Source organism: Mustela nigripes, chromosome X (assembly GCF_022355385.1).
Source record: "Mustela nigripes isolate SB6536 chromosome X, MUSNIG.SB6536, whole genome shotgun sequence".
In the NCBI taxonomy this organism is placed as follows: Eukaryota; Metazoa; Chordata; class Mammalia; order Carnivora; family Mustelidae; genus Mustela; species Mustela nigripes.
This window is the reverse complement of record NC_081575.1, coordinates 85,960,494-85,974,788: the sequence shown is the minus strand read 5'-3', so window position 1 is coordinate 85,974,788 and position 14,295 is coordinate 85,960,494. Positions and strand designations below refer to the sequence as shown.

At 47.2% G+C, this 14,295-nt stretch overlaps 1 protein-coding gene across 1 annotated transcript in view; it reads right to left on the bottom strand.

Annotated features, from left to right (window-relative positions):
* MAOB (monoamine oxidase B) overlaps positions 1–13,543 on the bottom strand; it is a 104,178-nt gene extending 90,635 nt beyond the window's left edge. The window contains exon 1 of the mRNA XM_059386127.1: positions 13,366–13,543. Coding sequence (XP_059242110.1) covers positions 13,366–13,411 — 46 coding nt within the window. The 5' untranslated portion in view covers positions 13,412–13,543. The remainder of the gene's footprint in view (positions 1–13,365) is intronic.
* Positions 13,544–14,295: the final 752 nt, after the last annotated feature.

Genomic DNA, 14,295 nt, shown 5'->3' with positions numbered 1-14,295 from the left:
ATCCGCCGTCGAGTGCACCCAAAGGGGGGCTGTGTATGGGTACACGGGGAGGCATCCTTTTTCTAAAAAGGACTTTTTTTTTGGGGGGGGGGTATGTGCAAGCCGACAATGAAAAGGCACAGGAAATGTACTTTCACCTCATTTCTTGTGTATGTGCATGTGTGTAAGCTGGAACTCTTTCTTGATGTTCATTCCTGGCATCTAGCACGTAGAAGGCACTCGTTCATGTTTTCTAGATGAAAGGCTAACAGAAAGAGGCGCACAGAAAGAGCTTGGCCTGCTACCAGCCAGGATGTGAGGTAAACAGCAATATATAAGGGGCTACCTCACAGGATTAGAAACTAGCCTACGATTTCCTTTTACAGATATCTCCATAAGTAAGGTGTTTTGTCTTTTTCAATCAGAGAACCGAATCCTCAAAGTGTTAATATCATCGTAATACTAACGGTCTAGCTCTGTAAAGTTTAGCTTGGTGGGGCATGGGAAGAACAGGATCTTTATCTCTCTCTCTCTCTCTACTCTTAAATCATCTGTTCAAGTGCACAGAGGATAGAACTTTGGACATGCCAACTCAAAACATTATAACTCATTTAAATGCTATGCTATCAGCAGTTATTTCCAAGAAGTATAGTCAAAAGGTTACCTGTCAAAATCCTTCAACACACGCCTTCAGGATCACGATCTTTCTAGTTCATTTGTTTTTCTAGTTCATTTGTCAGATCCCTCTATTAACGAATGTCCTTTGACCAAATCCCACCAACCTGTTTACCTCGCCATTCAAATGCTACCGACCAGCTCCCTCACTTTCTCCCTCAACCATCTTGGATTCTGTTGCCCATGTTTACAACCACTTTTAGTATCCTCAGTTCCCTGTGAGAAATCCTGTGGGAAGCTGCATAAAACAGTAGCAGGATTATGGAAAGAAGAGGGGTACGCACCAACAGTACTATTTTGCTAAGAACCCAGAATCTAGGGGCACCTGGTGGGGGGACTTAGTCGTTAAGCATCTGCCTTCAGCTCAGGTCATGATCCCAGGGTCCTGGGATCGAGCCCCACATTGGGCTGCCTGTTCAGTAGGGCACCTGCTTCTCCCTCTCCCACTCCCCCTGCTTGTGTTCCCTCTCTCTCTGCCAAATAAATAAATAAAATCTTAAAAAAAAAAAAAAAAGAACCCAGAATCTGTGCTGGACCCAAAATGGTAGCCTGGGATAGATGGACAGTCCATGACCTTGTATGTCTAGTCCTCACAGATTATGGTTGTTTGTTCCTTATTTATCCCTTGGCTACACTGCCACAGATGTTTTCAGTAAGGGAAGAGAACTATGTTTGTAACAATTCCAGATAAGAGGTTATGAATCTCAGCTCTAAATCAGCCCAGAGTGTTAAGAGAATTAGATCCCCTGGAGTTTGTTGCGGCCAACATAAAGGTCACCCTCTACCCTCCACCCTGTTCTGGGGACACAGGGCACCTAAAAGATCCAGAACGGATGGGGCTCAGCACTCTCCCTGGGCCTCTGCTCCAACTGACACAAACTTCATGGTTAGAAAGCCTTGTGATGGACAGAACGAAAATACGTCCAGCTCTTGTCTGTCTAGGTTAGGGTCCACAGCCGCAGCCTCTGAGGCAGATCTACACATAGGAGCTTTATCAAAGTTCAACAGATGTCAAGAAGCAAGAGGAGCAGGACAGAGGGCTGAACTGAGATGCAGTCACAACGGAGGCCTCAGTCAATCCCATAGGGAGCTCCAGAGCTGAGAGGGCCCATCAGAGTTGTCCTGAAGTGAGGCAAGGGGGCCAGGCCTCTGTATCCCCGCATCTGTTGCAGGGTGCCCCCAAAGGAAGGGGTATGCTCTTGGGTGAGTCAGCTCCCCTCAGTCAAGGGCAATTTCCACAGAGGGACTCCACAGTGAACCAGCAGGCGGCCAGCCTCCTCAGCAGGTGGGGGAATAACTGCCCTAAAGGGGGCTTAGGCAGCCAAATGGCCTCCACCACGCTGCCATTTTAGGGCCAACAACAAGAAGAGCAAAACTGAAATTTCAATGGCCTGTGTATATTAGAGCACAGATGTAAATTTCAACCACTTAGAGCTATATTTTAAGGAAAAATATTTGAATTGGCCAATTAACTCTCCAATAAATCCTCTCACTAAATATTTGTTCAGGTTCTTTGAGGCCCTGAGGTGACGCTTTCATCCTCCTCTACTCTCTGGAGATGAACCTATCTTTCTCAGCACCCACCACCCCCACCCCGAGCATTCACCTGTGTGGGGCTGTATGTGTCTCCCTCTGCTCGGTGTACCCCTCAAAGATGGAAACCTGTATTACCCATCTGTCTATTCCCACGCCAGCCCAATGCTTGGTAAATACGGCATTCGATAAGCATTTATTGAATAAATGAATTCATCAAGGAATGAGCAAATTTGACTTCTTTCTCTCCCTGGCAGAAATAATAGGATGGGAAAACACATTTGATGAAATGAGGAGCTCGTGTGTGTGTACACCTTTGTACTTCTCATCAGTGCTTAACAAGGGCTGTTTGATTTTGACTAACTGGCATAGCCTGAAAGGGCTATTCTGAAACAGTCGAATGTATCTTACAGGACCTCCAAATAAACTGAAATCTGGCACAGATTGGAAGGCAAACTAGAAAGGACATTAAAATGTAAAACACGAAACAGTTGTGTGATCCTCTTATAAAAAACTGGACAGGGGCGCCTGGGTGGCTCAGTGGGTTAGGCTGCTACCTTTGGCTCAGGTCCTAGGATCTCAGGGTCCTAGGATCGAGCCCCACATCGGGCTCTCTGCTCAGTTGTGAGCCTGCTTCCCTCTCTCTCTCTCTCTCTCTCTGCCTGCCTCTCTGCCTACTTGCGATCTCTACCTGTCAAATAAATAAATAAATAAAATCTTAAAAAAAAAAAAAACTGGACAAAGGCTATACCCATGTCTTATCTAGATGGGTAAAAATAATCATAGAAAATGATTTGTTACAGGGCTGTTTCCTTTTTTGCACTGAAGCACAAACTTCTAGATGCATGGGATAAATGGTGTCCAAAAAACTTGGAAGTACTATAAAAAACATAATAATGATGAGCATAAAGTACTCATTGCAAAAAACAGTTGCAGAGAGTAAAATTTACTTGCCACTACTGAAATTTTACAAATCTGAAGACATTTGTACTTTCTAGTCCCTACATCTTCATTAAGTGACAACTACGAACTGGGGAAGGATTTCTCTGTATTGTGCTGGAATGGGGAGAATTGTTGGTTGCCTGTTGAAGTAACTAAGAAGTCCATTATTACAATTCCACCCTAAAGTAAACTGGTAAAATTTTCTTGGGAATGACAATTTTGCAATAATAATTGAAGGCCCTCAAAGGACCCCCATCATTTATTTCTAGAATCTTCCTAAAGAAATCATCAGAATTATGCACAATGGTTTAGGTATAAAGATGTCCATAACAGCAGTGTTTGAAATGAAGTTTCAAAAATGATGTTTCCAAAAGAAGTTTGGAAATATAAATCTTCAGCAATAGGACAGTTGCATAAATAAATACAATCCTATGAAGATATATAATAAAGTAACCAGAATCTTATGGGAAAAGAGCAGTTAAGACATGATTAAGCAGTGGTGTTATTATTTACTAAAAAACAAACAGATACAATAGGTGACATGAAAAAAATACATATATAGGTGGCATTAGTTAACAGTGGTGTTTCTGGTGGGGATCAATTATGGGTGATTTTCATTTTCTTTTTGTCCTTTTCTGCAATTTACAGATGTTCATAGTAAATATGTACTATTTCTATAATCTGTGTTATTAAAAAATGTTCCCATGTCGCCAAAAAGATTCCTTAATCTATAAATCACCAAGAAAAAAATGTGATTTCATCTTTCTTTTTTTTCCTTTTTTTGTGGTTTCCTGAAGAAGAAGGGAGAGAGATAGAATCTTCTTTTTTTAAGATTTATTTATTTAAGAGAGAGAGACTGTGCGCGTGTGCAAGCAGAGGAGGGGCAGAGGGAGAGGGAGACAAGCAGACTCCCTGCTGAGTGGGGCTCAACCTCAGGACCCTGGCATTATGACCCGAGCCGGAATCAAGAGTCATGCTCAACTCACTGAGCTACCACCGAGGCATCCATGTGATTTCATCTTTCATTTACATCAATAGCCTTTCTTCTTAAAATTTTTGAGGGAGGCGTTCCTGGGTGGCTCAGTTGGTTAAGCGTCTGCCTTCGACTCAGGTCATGATCCCAGAGTCCCGGGATCAAGCCCTGCACCATGCTCCCTGCTCAGCGGGGAGTTTGCTTCTCCCTCTGCCCCTTACCCCACTCTCATGCTCTCTCTGTCTCTCAAATAAATCAATGAAATCTTTAAAAAAAATTCAAAAACATTTTTGAGGATATTCTGGCTATTAAATTATTTGCTTATTAATTCTTTACTTTATCTTAAATCACACAAAAAAAGGGCCCTGTTGAACAACAAAAGCTTTTCCCAAGAGCTCACTGTTTTAATGTAGAAAACCGAAAAACAACCCAAAGCAGTGAGATGGAATTAAAGACAAAATTATAAAGACACAGTTAAAGACAGAAACACAACTGGAATCACAGGAATAAAAAAGTAGCTCCATGGGACGCCTGGGTGGCTCTGTCAGTTAAGCCACTGCCTTCAGCTCAGGTCATGATCCCAGGGTCCTCCGATCGAGTCCCACATCAGGCTCCTTGCTTAGCAGGGAGCCTGCTCTCTCTCCACCTCTGCCTGCCACTCTGCCTGCTTATGCACTCTCTCTCTCTCTCTCTCTGACAAATAAATAAATAAAATCTTAAAAAAAAAAAAAAGTAGCTCCAACTCCAAAGCATGAGGTCAAGATTCCAAATTCAGCATCAAAGAATCATTGGAAATGTTAGAGCTGTAAACCAAAAGGGGAGTGGTTATTTACGCTGGCAGGACAGCAAATCAAATTAAGGACCTAGCAGGACTCCTTCCTCATTGTGCAATTCTGATAAATGTTGAGGAGGATGTGGCCAGAGTAAGAAACGTCCTACGGAAGAGAAGACGAACACCAGGTCAAGAGCTTAACCTTCTGACACAATGTGAAAATTAACTAGAACATGGCCACTTACGATACCATTAAACAGGGACCATGGTAACATCACTAACATTTGAAAGATCATTCCTACCTGAAGGTACATTCTGACTTTGTCCTTTCTCTCACAAAACAGTAGGTTTCAGTGACTACTTTGACATAACAAATAGGATGAACTATTCACTTTGAGACTGCCTGAGACATGTGTTTGTTACTGAGTAAGCGGGGTCACAGCCCTTGGGCAGAAAACTCTTTTTTTTTTTTTTTTGAAAAAGAGGGAAATTTTAAATACAGTCATGTCCTTCAATTCCAGTTATAAAACCTCCGAGGGAAAACATGAATTACTATTTTCGTAATACTTCCTGGGATCAAGCCCAGCAACCAGCTCGGTGCTCAGCACAAACTCTGAGGTGGAGTCTTCTAGACGGTTTCCCTCTCCCTCTGCTTCTCCCCTGCTCGTGTTCTCTCTCTCTCTCCCTAAAATAAATAAAATCTCTTCAAAAAAAAAAAAAAAAAACCACCACCCATTGACTTGTAAAAATGGAGTTAACACTTACTGACCCTTCCAGGAGTTAGTCCCAGGGCCTGCACTCCACTTTATAAACAAGGATCTGGAGCCTCTGGGGAAATAGGTAATAACCCAAGCTACACAGTTAGGGACAAGGGGTGGGGATTTGAACCTAAGCCCTAGGCCCCCAGAGTCCTTGCGTTTAACTTCTGGGTTACCCCGCTTCCTCGAGAAGGTGAAAGTTTTACTCCGTTTTTTTTCTGTAGGTTTCTAGCTGTGGGGTGTACCTTCTCTGGGTCCAAAGCCTGGGAGGACCCATGAGCCTGATGGAGGGATTCTACCAATGTGATTCCATTTCGGGGAGCTAGAACGGGCATACTTCCTTTCTAAATACCAGAGATGGGAACATAAACCACACAAAGTACTGGATTTTGAGCAGCCTATGGTCAGATGAGGGGTCACAGATGCTTAAACAGGTCAGTGAAATTAAAACTGATAAGACTCTAAGTAAAATAGTCATTAAATCAAAGATGAACCTGGTTAGTGGTAGTTCTGATTCAGGGTCACCAGCAACTGTACACATTTCATTTGTCCCAGGGGCTGAATGACATCTGCCATTAGACTATGGTCTTGTCACCTGTAATAATTTAATGGTCACTAATCTTTTTTTATTTTTTAGAGAGAGAGAGAAAGCATGGCGAGGGGGTTGGGCAGAGGGAGAGGAAGAGAGAGAATCTTGAGCAGGCTCCACACCAAGCACAGAGCCGGACACGGGACTCGACCTCACCAGCCTGAGATCATGACCCAAGCCAAACTGAGCGAGACGCATAACCAACTGAACCACCCAGGTGCCCCAAGAGTCACTAATTTTAAATGTTATTCAAACTGTAGAAGTACAAATTCCATATTAATCAGTCAAGCACATATGCATATAAAGTGTGAGTCTTGACGGGAATAAAGAAAGGTACTAGCATATACAAACTTGGCGATGACATACTAGTTTATCATTACGGGTATCTGGAGAAGTAAGCAGTTGGCCAGAAAATATTTTCTGAGCTTTACTGTGTCAAAGGAACATGGGAAATGGGAGTCGGGTCCAAATGTTAGAGGAATAAGTTAAAACTAAATGAGCTCTTCACGCTCGTAGGATAAATTTGACCAGAGGGACCATCCCAGTGTCCTCGGATAGAGCCCAGCGTCGGGCTCCCTGCTTGCAGGAAAACTGCTTCTCCCTCTCCTCCCTTCTCATGCTCTCTTTCTACTTCTCTCTCTCTCTCTCTCAAATAAATAAATAAAATCTTTTTTAAAAATGCAGGAGGGGCACCTGGGTGGCTCGGTTAAGGTGCTGCCTTCAGCTCAGGTCATGATCCCAGGGTCCTGGGATTGAGCCCCACATTGGGCTCCCTGCTTGGCAAGGAGCCTGCTTCTCCCTCTCCCTCTGCTTGCCGCTCCCCTTGCTTGTGCATGCTCTCTCTCTTTCACTCTGCCAAATAAATGAAATCTTTTTTTAAAAAATGCAGGAATCGCCGAAGCAGCTGATTTTCAGTTACAAGCTGTAGTGTTTTAAAAACCAATTTGGATGACCTTCGTTATCGGCCGCATTGCTAAAATCCTCTCGATGTGTATGTCTCTGCAGCCACAGGAGCATGAACAAATGATGTGGAAACACATCCCAAGTTCATGTTACACAGGAAGTGGACTGCTCTGATGATGGGCGAAGGTTGACAGACCAGAACTAGCTGCTTCTGCAAGGACATTTTCACCGGGCAGCAGAAGAAATCAAACAAGGAAACAAATGTCGAAATGAACAACAGGGGGCTGATCTTAACATCAACATCCGCCGGGCACCAAATGCATGAGAAGTGTTCATAAAACAGACATGCATTCTGCTGTCAGAATTTCTCACGCTTTTCCCTCTTCAATATATTTTCAAAGTAGTTAGAGTTCAAGCTTTTTCTTCAAATTTTGCTGCCGGCTTTCTTATATCATCTGTGTGAGTAAATCATATACAAGCCAAGAAAGTAGGGCGGGGAGGCAGCATCCCTAGACGGGATGATAATCCATGAATCTGTGCGTGTGTGTGTGTGACTGCACGCCCAGCCACTAACTGTTTCCTCAACCCGAAGTTTGACAGTGGAGTCAGCTGGCACGGTGCCATTTCAGACCCATCTGTGGTCAGTGACCATTTGTCAGCCTGATGAACAATAGTAGCCAGTGTCCACTGTGTGCTTGCCAGATGCCAAGCTCTGTGCCTGCATTTTCTCAATTAATCCTTTCCACCGCTTTGCGAAGGGAATACCATTCTTATCCCTCTCTTCTGGATGAGAAAACTGAGACCTGGGAAAGTTACCGATGTCTCTTAAGGTGGCACAGCTAATTCATGGTGGAACCAAGGCAGACGCCATGCTCTTAACCTTAGGCTCTAACACTGCCCTGTAGAACAAGGGCGGCTTGGGGGGGGGGGGGGGGATGGGCTAGACCTCAGAGTCCTGCCAGATGCAAAGGAAATTGCTGCCACGAATAATGGCCAAGCCGAGCCTGAAACCTGGAGGATACAGAAGGATTTAGAAATCACGCTTCTCGTGGCACCTGGCTCTGCCCACGTGGCCCACCCGGCAGGCCCCTCCCAGCGATGTGCCCTATGTACTAGAACCAAGCAGGAGGTACAAGGCTTTGGTGTTCTTAACCCTCACAGAGCTGCCTGAAAAAGTCAAGCTCCTAAAGCCTTGCCCAGCATGAGGATGGCACTCGGAATGCCAGCTCTTTGTTATTATTTATTTTTTTAAAGATTTTATTTATTTATTTGTCAGAGAGAGTGAGCACAGGCAGACAGAGTGGCAGGCAGAGGCAGAGGGAGAAGCAGGCTCCCCGCTGAGCAAGGAGCCTGATGCCGGACTCGATCCCAGGACGCTGGGATCATGACCTGAGCCGAAGGCAGAGGCTTTAACCCACTAAGCCACCCAGATGCCCCTTATTATATTAATAAGCAATTAATCCTTTCGTGAATCAATAGTATTTGCATGTATTATTCATACACTTGTGATTATAAGGAAGACAGGAGTCAGGTGGCTGGAAATGAGGCCCGGGTCAGAATCTGAATAAGAGCCAGGCTAGGCAGCGGCTAGTACCCAGATCTGGGGCTGCCGAAGTTTCTCTTGATAACGAATACGGAGAGTTCCAGAGCCCGACGTGAGCCTGAGCTCTGGAGGCCCCTCACTGGAGGGTGTAAAGGGATGGGGTGGGGCAGGAGGGGACTGAAATCAGGCAGGTCCCTCCTGATGCCGATGCCCGCCCCTGCTGCCATCTTATAAAAGCAGCATGGCAGGAGAAATTATTAGTGTGTGAACAGGAGGAAGTGATCACACCGAAATGCCTGCTTCTCCTCCCACAGACTAAAAAATCCTAGCGGCTCATCAAGGGTCTATTTTCCAAAAAGCATAAACTGAAGCTGTAATGGCCAGCAGGTACATTCTTTTGAATCCTAGCAACAACCTCCTCTTACCGATAAAGGCATTAGGAGTCTGATGTAGAAGATGAGGCCGCGGGAGAGCAGGGGGAGTGATGGGACTTTTATGGTGACGCAGTAGGGAAGGGTAGGAAATAGGATCCGTAATGGGTCTGTTTGACCCTAAAGTGTCTATTGTTATCACATTGCCATACTGGCTTTCTCTCTGGAGCCTCTCTTTGACAGGGATCGACAGTTTGCCGAGTACTTCTAGATCATTACTACTTTTCAGAACATTCAGAGGGGTTCTAGGAGCCCAGCGATGTCCTCCACCTTTCTTCATCAAAGGCAAAGATGAAGTTTTACCATGAACACACATGCCGCATCTGCCTACTGCGTCCCTCAACTTATGATCCCCCGTGGGCCATCTCTGATAGGCCCTGCCCAGGCCGGGCCCACCAGCCCGTAGCAGGCTTGCTCTCCTGGCCCACAAAAGATCACCAGCCAGGCTGCTCCGACCATCGCAGGATCTCAGCCAAGTACCAACCAACCTCAGAAGGCTGACTCTCCTCTCTCAAGCCTGGCAAAGACATCCTCCTTTCTACTTAGAACTTCCTTTTTTTTTTTTCCCCCAGCTTTTATTTTGAGGATTGAGCAAGAGCCATTCCAGAATGGCAAAAGATAAGTTTCCATGGTTTCACCAACCCAAACACTGAAACTGAGACTCAGAACAAGAAACAGTATGCTGCCCTCCAGCTCCATGTGGGAAACGCTGTTATTCTGTCAAAACTCCAGAGATCCCGTGCCCCTTGGTCAAAGGAGATCTGAGGAGGTGTGCCTTTCTAGGCCACGCACGTTTCTCAAGAAGCTAGTCCACAACTGCCCCAGAATTTTTCACACATCAAAAAAGAAAGTTGCATATTAACCAGCTGCCTCTCCCATACATCTGTGTTTATCCTAAAGGGAGCAATTAAAACTTGCTGATGGCTTAAAAAGCTATCAGAGAGCTAGCAAGAAGTCCCAAGTTTAATAATTAACACATTTTAAAACCCAGAGTCAAATTCAGGCATTTCTAAACATACATCACTGTGGCAGTCACCTACTAATTCTAAAATTCTGATTTGATCCCTTCTCCCGCCCTCCCATGAGATTTGGCGGGAAATGCAAAAAAGGCTTGGTAGTCAGTAAATGTGAGTTTCCCGTGAGTTTTGGGGGCCAATCAATTGAGGCTTTGTCCTGTAAAGGTCCCCTCCCTGGGCTCCAGGGGCTCACAGCCCCAGCGGAGGGGAAAGTGAGCCATTTCAAACTCCTGGAAAGGAACAAGGGGGCAAGCGAGAGTAAAACAGATGCATCTCATCCAATCTGGGGAGATTCGGGAGGGCAGTCCTGGGAGATGATATCTCAGCCAGGGTGTGAGGTTAACTGTCTTACAGCATCTGTCTCCTCCTCAAACTACAAAGAACGACTGAAACTTTCCTCCCTTCCACCCTACCCCACTTCCAGCCTGTCCTGGACTTCCTCCCTTTTCTCTCTTGGTTCCATTCATTTCATTTGCTTCAATGGTGTCAGTTAAAACTTCACCGCCGTGCTCATCAGTGAGCCCGACTTCTTCCCTGCATCCCACCTGCTACACATCTCTCCCCAGTGTCCTCCGGGCCCCTCTGAAACCTGCTCTTCCCCTTCACACCCCTCTTCTTGCTAAGACCGTCACCATGTCCCTCTCACTTGACACCCATCACTCTGTGAATGAAAAACCCTCAGTGGCCGTTCATTGACCACACAAAGAACTAAACTTGCTTGGTTTCAGGTACCAGCCTCCCCACAATTCATCCCACCCAGACCCCACCCCCGCAACTCTCCACACGGAAGTTCTCAAGGCTTCCTAAGCACGCTACCATATTCTTTCACATATTTGTGTTTTTATATCAGCTGTTCCTTCGCTCAAACTGCTTTCTGCCGCTAGTCTCCAGCTGAACCCTTATTCATCCTTTAAGGCCCGCTTCAAATGTCACCTCCTCTGTCAAGTCTGCCCAGATTTTTCTCAGGCAGAGTTTGACATTCTCTCCAATCACCTTCCCTGGGACTTTGTGCCTGCAGCACTGAAGCACCTTATCAGAGGTCATGAGTATTCACTGATCAGGACACATTTCTCACGTGTCTCCCACCTTAGCTACTGAATGCCCCTGGGGCAACACCCCTGTCTAATTCGTCTTTTATTCCTTTCAGGATAGGATGTGGAACAGGAAGTAAGAAGTCACTGCATGAATGAATAATGAATTAATGAACGGATTCCTCTTGTGGCATATACCATTTTCGACCCTGTATAGTCTTTATTTGGGTATCTCATCTCCCTTCCTAGATGGACAAGTCTTCCAGGGCAAAAGCAATGTGATCCATTCTTGCGATGACCCTGTAATCTAGCTATGACTAATCGGCGTTGCCCTTGTGTAGCAGATAAAGCAACTGAGTGAAGTCCTTGGAGCCCTGCTTTCTTGGTTTCCAGAACAATGCCTATTCCATGCACTGTTCTTGAGAAAATGCAGATCTATTCACTTGTTCCCTCTTTTGAGAGTTGGAGGGTGAAGGCAGAGGTTCACCACTGCTTGCAAAAAAAGCCAAACCCTTGTCTATTCTTCCCGAATGAGTCCAACATGATTAATCTGAGTGATCTTGAAGGTCTGGAGTATGAATCAGAAAGGGAAAAATAAGGGGGGGGGGAGGCGCAGAATAGAAAAATCTGAATCTATTAGACTTGGGGCAAAAACAGGACTTTGGGGGCCTGGCAAGAAAACCTTTAGCTTCTGTAAAATGGGATGTTATGCAAGGCAGCAACTAAAAGCACTGAATAATATTTTCTAAAGTACCTAGGTAGATATGCTTTTAAAGTCCATGTTCCTAGAGGAGAAAAGATGCCAAAAATACTGAAGGGAAACAGAATCGATATAGCCTTGACCCACCTTAGCATGCCACTGTGCCTAGGCATCTGTGGGCCTGCGGCACCCGACACAATGCCTGGCATGAGTGAGCTCAGGAGGGCCCCACAAACAGAAGTGGTAGTCTGAGATCTGTCCCAGAGATGAGGAGGGGTAGAGTGGAGGGAGCAGCACAGGACCAGAATCAGCACCTGGCATCCAAAGCCTTGGTTTATTCACCAGGTACCTCTATCCTGCCCACCCCTGGGGAGCAAGGGCCAAGCCTGCTCCTGAGACCTGGCCAGGGCGAATGTTGCCCAACACATCCATGGTTTGGGGAAGTGTCCTAACTACTTCGCAGCCACCAGGAGACCCTGGGGTTTGGGCCAAATTATCTGTAGGGGTCTGTTAGGCTGTCCTAGGAGTACTGCTTATTCCCACTAACTCCACCCCATATAGTCTACTCTCCTCAGAAGGTGAGTTTCCCCACTGACCCCATCCCTCCCTCTAGCTTTTGTGCACTGTCGCATCCCGGTGTCTGAGAGGGTGGTATCTGTCCCCAACCCTCCATATAGGGCTAGGCCAGAGTCAAATTTCTCCATTCCAGCCCTGTTGGACTTGTTCACCCAGCTTCTTAATCCTGCTCTACGGGGGTGGCGGGGAAGAGTTGGTGAGAGGAGAAGAGCTCTTTGCCCAAAAGTCCCCGCTGCCCCAGGGAGACCCATGACAATCACAGAAACACAAAGAAGCAGGCTCGGGATCATTTTGTTTTGTTTTGTTGTTTGGGTTTTTTTTGTTGTTGTTGTTTTTTCTTTTCTGGGGGTTTTTTTGTTTTGTTTTTTGTTTGTTTGTTTGTTTGTTTGTTTTTGACAATCGCAGGTCCAACCCCTGCTTTCAAACCCAGGAGATGTTCAAGCGCGTTTGCCCGCGACCAAGAACTATACAACACGTTGTGGCGCACGCCTGCTTCCAGAGAAGGTGCAGAGCGCCCAGGTCAGGTTGGAGCGAAGGATTGACCTTTGCTTGGAAAAAGTGACGGCCCTTGGCGTCGCCCCCTAGTAGAAATCTCTCATCTGCCGGCCCCCTTTCTCCTCGCCTCTAAAATTCCCCCAAGCGCAGGCCTGGCAGCCTTCGCAGGGAGAAGTTCAAAGCCTGGCCCCAGCCTTTCCACAGACTTTCAGCCCCCGCTTCTGTCTGGGACCGCACCATATCCCGCCGGCGAGGGAGGATCGTGCGCGGAGCTCGGGAGCCGCGAAATGCCCGCCAGGGCATGGAGAGTCTTGGGGTGAGGGTCCGGGACCAGCCTCCGCCCCAAGGCCCTAGGCCCTCGGCCATCAGCCGCCCGCGCGCCACCCCCCGCCCCCCAGGCGGCCACCTGTCCGGGCGCGGGAGGAAGGAGGGCCGCCGCCGCGACTGACCTGAGATGCCGCCCCCAACCACGACCACGTCGCATTTGCGGCTCATGGCGCTCGCCTCGCTCCGGGCCTCCCGGGTGCCCGCTGCTCGGCCGTCTGGGTCTCGGCCCCCGCCCGCCACGCCGCTACCCCAGCACAGTAGCGCCGCCGCCCAGCGGCTATATCGCCCGCCCCGGGCCCCGCCGCCGAGCCCCGCCCCCGCCCGCAACTCCGCCGCCTGGACCTGAGGAGGGCGGGCGCCGGGGGCGGAGAGATCACCTTGTGCCTGCACGTGGGATGGGGGAGGGGGTTGCGGGGGGACCTTCCGGGGGGCCCTCAGCCCCCAGCCTCCTGCACAGTCTGTATTTCCGCATCAGCCTCCCTAGTGTGCTTTGGAACTCCAGGGGTGGGGTGGGGGGCGCTGGGAGGGTGGCCCGTGGGGATGGCTTTCTCCAGCCCCCTACCTGGTCCCCTAATAGAGCAATACAAATAATAGCGGGTATTCACCTGGCGCTTTCCAGATCCCAGGCATTAAGCGCTTTACGTGCATGATTCCGGTTAACCCTAACATTAAGCGCTTTACGTGCATGATTCCGGTTAACCCTTCCAACAACCCATTTTACAGATGAGGACAGCGAGATAAAATCAGTGAGGAGCGAAGGCAAGGTTAAAAAAAAAAAAAAAGCCAGAAGAAAATAAAGTAAAAGGCGTGGTGGTTCTGAGACCCACTTTGATCCACCACGTGGTGCTATCACTATCCTGGGAAGGATTCCCAGCCCCTCTCATCGTGCTTCCAGTTACCCACCTTCCCCTACCCCTCACCCCTGCCCTCATGCCCGCAATGAACTCAGCAAGAGTGAAGCAGCGAGCAGAGTTATTTGTGACCCTAGGATGTGGATCTGGGGACCTTGGCTTTGCCAAACATAGGGATGTTTCAACAATATTATAGGTGTT